Source organism: Ananas comosus, linkage group 4 (genome assembly GCF_001540865.1).
Source record: "Ananas comosus cultivar F153 linkage group 4, ASM154086v1, whole genome shotgun sequence".
In the NCBI taxonomy this organism is placed as follows: domain Eukaryota; kingdom Viridiplantae; phylum Streptophyta; class Magnoliopsida; order Poales; family Bromeliaceae; genus Ananas; species Ananas comosus.
Genome location: NC_033624.1, coordinates 13,515,752 through 13,523,948, shown reverse-complemented (window position 1 = coordinate 13,523,948; position 8,197 = coordinate 13,515,752). Strand labels below are relative to the sequence as shown.

The 8,197-nt window shown below is 33.3% G+C and overlaps 1 protein-coding gene across 1 annotated transcript; it reads right to left on the bottom strand.

Moving 5' to 3' along the window:
- Positions 6,981-7,990, bottom strand: LOC109709353. Its single transcript, XM_020231544.1, has one exon. It carries the CDS (start codon positions 7,874-7,876, stop codon positions 7,289-7,291), a length of 588 nt encoding a protein of 195 aa, XP_020087133.1. The 5' UTR covers positions 7,877-7,990; the 3' UTR covers positions 6,981-7,288.

Below are 8,197 nucleotides of genomic sequence, written 5' to 3'. Positions count from 1 at the left end.
TGTGCTTCAAAGAGGAAAAAAAAGAAACACTCTCGGAATATCTGAAATTATGTTGTGAGTAAACCAATCATATGGGCCTAATTTTTTGACTTTTTTAGACACTAATTTAATTTAATTTAATTTAATGTATTGGAGAAAAACAATTTATTTTGTTGTTATAGTTAGTTAACTTATAATTTATCCGCTAAGTGATAGACGATAATTTGTTTTAAAAAAATTGAAAACAAAATAAACTTATTTTAAATTTTTTTTTTTTTTTGTCAAATAAAGACCTTTAAATCATTGTCCATTTCTACATCTTTTTATATACAAAATTCTATTTAAAAAATAAAAACCAAATACGATACCAAACAAGACCTAGGCCTAGCGACAGAATGAATAAAGTCACAAATTAGGCCCATTTAGATCTAGCCCCTGATGGCCCAAATGCAGCCCAGAGTGCAGTTGGGCCCTTCTTCTGAATATCCCATTCATATTCGGGTGGGACGAGCAATATATAATTAACAAAAAAACAAAAAAAAAAAACTTAAATTCTTTCTATACAATATATGGGATGTATTAACCGATATATGCTGTTTGGAATATACATCTATGAGTTATTAATTTGAATAATAAAATAAAAAAGATTACTAGCTACTTTTTTCCGTTTTCTTTACGCCAAACAAGTTTCTAGTTTTTTCTTTTGGTGTTGTTTTGTTGTTGTTGTAATTGTTGTTGTATTTTTTTTGAGATTAAGGTGGCACTACCCGCTTCATTCATTGAAAATATGAATTAGGCTACAAGAGTGAGGCAGCTGGACCTCAAAAAAAAAATAAAAAATTACCGATTAACCGACAGAAATTGTTTCCAAACTTCCGACAGCTGTTTAGCCTTGCAAACGACTCTCGGAGGATCCAACTGACCCGTTCGAAAGATCGTATTGTTTCTGCTCTCCCAGATGATCCACCAACAGGCCGCAAGTTTCGGGATCCAATTGAGCTCAGATTGCGGGCCCTTCCTATCGCCCCACCTATCCCAAACCGAATAAACATCAACCCCCAAATCCCAAGCCTGTACACCCACGACAGCCATGCGGGGGAAGGATGTAGTTATGTTTTAGTGAAAACTACACTATACATCTGAGTGAAACATAATAGTTAGTTTTTATTTAACTGCTATGTAATTAAAATATTTCAGGTTTATATCTTAAAATATAAGAGTTCAATTCACCTAAAAAATCAACCTTATATGGAAAACATGTACAAGAGAATATGAGAAAACAGTTCCATTTTTTTTAACCAAAAAAAATGAAACATGGTCACCCCATGCACGATTCCCCTCCAAAAGATTATGTCAACTACTAATGGTTGGTGGAATGTCGAACACCACCATATCTGTATGATGTATGACTTTGTAGATGCCAATAATAGTATAGGTTATATAACTATTGTGACAAAAAACCTTCACCAAGATGTAAATCAACAACAGTGATGGGATGTTTGTTTCCACATATAATTATCACAAGCTATATATATCTAAAAGAAAAGTGCATGCATGGGCATTGGTTTGTAACCACCGACAAGAAAAGTAGAACCAAAAACAAATAGAAAAGACAAATTAAGCAATCATAAAATATACATGATGGACAAACATTTGAGTGTAGGTGTTGCTGTGTTAAGAATAATATATAAACATTTTCACAGTGTTTTTTCTTTCTTCATGTCTTATACATATGTATATATATATATGACAAAGGTACGTAGGTTCATGTCTTATGTGCTAGTAGTACTGTTTTTCCTTTTTCTCTACATAATTAATGCTGCAACTGTTCATAGGATATAGGTCAATGAGATAGTGTAACTATTGGAGAAATAAATCAATAATTCATTGGTCATTGAATTATTGCCTCATTTTTTATTTAGGTTACTTCAGTTTATTGTAAATATTGAATCTTCGAACTTTCATTTCTACATTAATATTTAAAGGAATGCTTCAATACACCACAAGTATTAAAATTTAATTCCTTAATTAGTAAAGAGTACAGTTGGAATTTACACGAAGTAACCTGGTTGGGATTACACGAAGTAACCTGTTGAACAGGTTACCGATTTGAATTAATTAACATGACAATATTGAAAAAAAATTAGTATATACCAAATTTGTCAGTATCCTTTAAATATTAAATATCTTATTTACTTTGATAACTTACCAAATTAGATGATACCTAATTTATTAAGTATCCATCTCAAAAAAATATTGAATTTAAATTTAATTTTATGTTGTTTTGAATTTAAATTTACAGTTTTGTTGTAATTTAAAATTCAACTATTATTATAGGTATTTAAGAGGATCACAATATTCTTAGTTGGATAAAACCGGTTTTGTGGACCAAACTATTTTACAAAGACTAAAATACCCTTTAAATGGGTACCTGGTGAATGGTATCTATACTTCAATAGCAGGTCACCTCTAGAATCATATTAAATCTAAACCATCTATTAAGAAAAATAAATTGTCAAAATTTATATGGAGTATTGAAGTATTCCTCTAATATTTAACTCTCAATTAATCATCCTATCAAATTATGTTTAAATTTTTGTCATATATAAAAGAATGACTTTGACAAGTTTTGTACCTGTCATGTCATCTTCAAAAGATAGAGATTGATAATGTGATAGATTATTCAATTAATGAAATATATATAATCTAATATACGTATTTACTAGTATTTAACGATCAATTGTTACATATGTACTAAAATTTGATAACCTAAATAAAACTTCAAACAGGTTCTTTGACCCATGGTGCAATTTAATTATATTTTCTTTTTTTTGTCTCTATTATTAGTTTTGCAATTATCAAAATACTATTCAGTTATATTATTAATTTGACATATCAAAATTTGATTGGCCTGTCACATATCAAGTTTGGTACATATATACTATTGCCGTTATGAAGGAGAACGAGTTTTCTTTTTCTTTTTTTTTTTTTAAAAAAAGGTAGCTTGCTACCCGCTTCATTCATTAAAAATATGAACTAAGCTACAGGAGAGAAGTAATAGACCTCAGATGAGACGAACAAAAAAAAAAAAAAAACACTATGTGAATTCCTTCCACGAGTTCTTCAAGTACCTAATCTTATAGACCGCTAGAGAAGGATCAGCGTTTATTTTTTTAAAAATCGTATCGTTTCTGACCTTCCAAATAACCCACCAGCAGGCTATCAGTCAGGTCAGCTTAGAACGAGCAGGTTGATTTCTAAATCTTGAAATCCACTTATCCCAGATGTGGGACACTTCGTCACCCAGGTCTATCAATTGAATCCCCTCCAAGACTGTTACTATCAGGAATTTACTAAATACGCATTGCGTGAATAGATGATCCACAGTTTTCTCTTCCAACCCACACAGTACACAGGCTATAGGCCCTGTCCATCCTCGTCTACGTAGGTTGTCTGCTGTAAGATGTCTTTTCTTAATGACGAGCTAGGTAAAGATTTCAAATTATTTACCCTCCCTTGAAAGTTAAAAAGTTTTCAAATTATTTAAGCCAATAAAAATAACAATGTTTCCCAAATTATACAAATAAGTTAATTTGGTCGGGAGTTGGTTACTAAATAATTTAAAATTTTCACGTTAGTTAATTACAATAAAGATCTGATCTGATCAAATATATATAGAGGATATATACGTACTTTTGCAAAGCAAGGACAAGAGTCATGAGAATAATTAAAGTGTAAGACACACTCATAGGAACTAAGTCAGCTGAGAGAAAAAGGATTAATTAAAATACACGAAATTGTTTCATTTATATATTCTAACCTCTTTTCTTCTAAATAAAACACCTATTTAAGAAGGATCTTGATAATTAAAGGTGGAATATAAGATTAGCAAGTGTGATCATTATGTTATTTATATTAAAAAAACAGCAATTAATTAAGCATCACGAGCCCGTTCATTATGAGCTTCTTTTAATCTTTTTCTTTTTTCTTCGAATACTATATATGTAGCAAATACATTAGTGGAATCCATGCAACTCAAAAGCTTGAATACGTAGATTTGGGCCTCATATTATATAAATTATTTAATTGGTTTTGTAGAAAGCTATTCTTAACATGTTAATACCTAATTAATAATACTTGATTTCTCACTCATTTTTACTAGTAAATACATTATTCCGTACTCTCTCTTCAAATTTGTCGTGCTGCAATTTGGAGCATGTCAGAGTTGAAAATTCGGGATACATCTAGAGAAAATGAACAAAATTTCTACTGCACCTATGTAGAGCCTATCATTTTGGTAGGGATTCTTTAATTTATTTCCTTTTCATCAACTTAATGCGCGGTTTGCATAGATGCAAAGCAACTGTTGCAGCTTTAGTAGGGTGGGGTTAATACCAACTGTTATGAAGTTGACAAGTATATAACTAGCTCACAACATTTGTATTGCTCTTCAAACCTTTGGTGTTAAGTCCTTTTGTTGTGCTATATATACATGGATTAGTTATTTAAGCTGGTCTATTAATTTGCAATGACCCACATGCCACGTTATTCTGTTCCTAATAGAAACCATAGGGGTGATAATTCCCTGTGAGAACATCCCACAATTAATTGATAAGATTTAAGAAATGGTTGATGTTATTGATCGATTGATAATTTTGATAATAACAGATATTCCTAGTAGAAATCATGGGGTGATTCCTAGGAGTAGTACATCCCATAATTAATTGATTAAGATTTTAGAAATGGTTGATGCTATTATTTTTTTTTTTTTTTTGAGGAGAAATGTAGCACGTTACCCGCTTTATTTATTGGATTGATGAACTAAACTACAAAGGTAAGGCAGTCAGAGCCTGGGAAGAAGAAAAAAAAAGAAATGGTTGATGCTATTATTAGATTGATGATTTTGATATTAACAAATAAATTCATTGAATCCATTCGTTATTCCATGCACTATTAATTGATTAGAAAAAGTTAATTAAAGGGTGCCTATCCTCACAACTCCTTTGAGCCCATATTAAAAAAAAAAAAAGAAAAAGGAAAAAAAAAAAGTAGATGAGCGCATGATCTACAATTATAGTAGGAGTTGGTGGGATTGGCCCACTCACCATGGATGCCCAATTAATGGCTTCTAACTCTCAACTTGGTCGAAATAAATGACACCTTTTTCCATTTTTAAATATCACACGACTATATATAGTTTGGGTGAAAAAGTCAATAGTAAATGATACATGAATGGCTCCAAAAATTACTGTTCAAGAAGAAAAATGGAGTAGTGGTGCGTAAAAGTTAATTTTGTGTGGGACTAAGTAGATCAAATGCAAGAAATAGAGGACAATATAGGTCATCGCTTGAAGAACATCGCAGAACATTGCTTGAAGAATTGATCAAGTTATAATATATTTAATGTCACCTTTTTTTTCTTTTTTTTGTTTTCCCCTTTCTTGCTTTCATGGTAATTAAAGATTGCGCAGTTGGGATGCAACTAATAATACTTTACTTTAAAGTTTCCCCCTTTTACTTGGCATGTTGTTGCTTAATTCACTAACTATACAATGCTTCTCAAGACTTTTTTGCTGCGACGTCCCAATAGGAATCTATCTGTTTGTTTGGTATGGCTACTATAACAGCTTCGATACGTAGCTTTGATACGTAGTTGACAAACAAAAGTTCCACTGTATTGAGTATTTCGCATAATACGTACACTTTTGCAATACGTAAATAAGCTTCTAGCTATCTAGAAGTTTTTTGTTTACTGTAAGTAGGAGAGACTCTAATGCAAAAATGGATCGTCGATCAAATTAACCCCAATTATTTGTTGAAATAGTCATCTTTTTTGAAAAAGGTAATAATAATGCTGTTTAGTTGCATTTAAATGTTTTGGACGTTTTGAAATAGAGGCTAATTAATATTGACATATCTTATTTTGTTAGGAAAAGAGCAAATGAACTTATTCGTACTTGGCAATTAAAAAGGACCCTAATATTAATGAGAAAGTAAAATTAAACAGTACGTGATCCATCCTAATCAAAATAAACTTTGTTGATCTTTAATTTAGTCAAAGATAAAGAAACATATTAAAGAAGTTTGAGGTAGACAAAACCATCAAAACCCTACAGTGAAAAGATCGATGATACTTTTCTCGAACAAAAAGAAAAAAGAAAAAAGAAAGGATCGATGGTACACGAGAAGGTGTGTCCCATATACAACGTGACAAGGTACATGATTCATTAACTGATCACTGTAACAGCGCCCTCACTCTCTCTTCGTTTTCCGTTTATATTATATATTGATGCCTCATCACATGAACCGAGAAATTAATGGGGAAAGATTCCACCAACAACAAAGCAGAAGCAAAATTAAATACCCAGTGGAAAGCTGCTACATCTTTCCTCTACTGATGTTGACAACTAAGTTAACTAAGTTGTATACATATGTATATATCAGATCCCACATGTAATAAACATTTACTAATTTTATATATATTCTGACAAGTCCAAGTACCATGTTGTATATGGATCTAGTAAAATGACAATATTGTAAAGTAATTGAAAGGTTAATTAAATCATGGGAAAGTTTACATGATCAGTGTACAAAATGATGAGGACCTCAGCTGAAAAGATCTGCCAAATATATATTATCTTTTAAAATAGTACTTCTTGGTCCTTTTTCTTCTTTTTTTTTTTGAACTACTTGTTTGGTCTTTGGTGTACTTGTTACATAGATCTAAAAATAAAAAAAACAATAATAATTATACACTGAAAAACAAGCAAGATGCAGAACTTAACTAACTCGATCTTCTTGTACTATACGTATGGCATGTAAGTTCTGACTAACTAGGGAAGTAGTTCTACATAAAAATATTCAACAGCTAATTTAAAAAAAAAATAAAAAAGGGAAATATAGAGAAGCACTGCTAAGAACATCTAATATGACATAAATCACTACAAGGAAAAAAAATTTTGAAAGGGCATGCGAGAAGAAAAATAGCATGCATCTTTTGACATAGATAAATTAAGATAAGGAGAGTAATAATGCATATATAATACAAGCTTAATTTACCCACATTATTATTATTATTATTATTATCAATATTAAGATCCATACTACAACATTTGGTTGATCTCTAGCAATTACACACGTATTAATGACCAATCCCTTCTCCATTTTGGTAGATGAGCCACACTACCAAATTAAGCAGCGTCTTACACAAACACCCCACACCAAACGTAGAATTACGTACGCACCAGCTTGAAAATGGACTCTACGTAGAAGAAAAATTACCTTAAATATTATCGCCAGGATCCATGCCCTACGATCGGCAAGAGGCGTTCTTCACGAACATGAGCGAGTAGCAACCCTTAATCCCCCAGCCGCTGCCGTGTCGCACCCCGAAGCAAAGCGTCGACGTCGGCGACCCGTCGTCGGACTCCTCGTCGTCCCCGCGGGACGAGAACGACGACCGTGGGCTCGTGAACCTCGTGCGCCCGTAGAGCGACAGCGACGACGACGACGAGGAGGAGGAGGAAGAGGCTGAGCAGTGCAAGTGTGTGGTTGGTGGTGGCTTCGGCGTGGGCGCGGACCTTTTTAACGTGAGTTTGGGGAGTATGGCGTGGATGAGGTTGGGGGACTTCTTGGGGCCGTGGGATTTGGTACGCGTAGGGGTGGAGGAGTAGTAGGAGGGGGGAGGGGTGAGCGGGGGTAGTGTGGTGGCGGGGACGGCGTTCTTAGGCATACCCGGCTGCGACTCCCAGAGGAAGGGGACGGCACCGGAGGCGCCGCCGTAGTATACGCGAAACGACGGATTAGCGACGGAGGTCTCCTTGGAGAGGAGGCGCGAGTAGAACTTGTCCTCTTGCTTGATGTGGAGTTTAGTGTTCTCTGAACTCATGCTCAACATCTTCTTCTTCTTCTTCTTCTTCTGTTGTTTTTGAGAGAGAGAGAGAGAAGAGGAGCTTCTCTAGATAGGTGAAGTGAATGTACTAAGGATTTGTTGGGTATTTGGGGCTTTGTAGGTTGGAATAATATATGTAGAAATGTATATATATATATATATATATATATATATATATATATATATATACACGCCATAAACTATTCCTGTTTCTAAATTTGGTCCACTTACTATTTAAATTGCCCGCTATTTGGCTTCGCTTCTATAGTATTTTATCGCAGTTGTCTTTTTCAAATTATTTGGCATTTTATACATAGAGATTTTCTT

Excerpts from the sequence above, each read along its gene's own strand:
- LOC109709353 (XM_020231544.1), bottom strand. The coding sequence starts at position 7,876 with ATGTTGAGCATGAGTTCAGAGAACACTAAACTCCACATCAAGCAAGAG.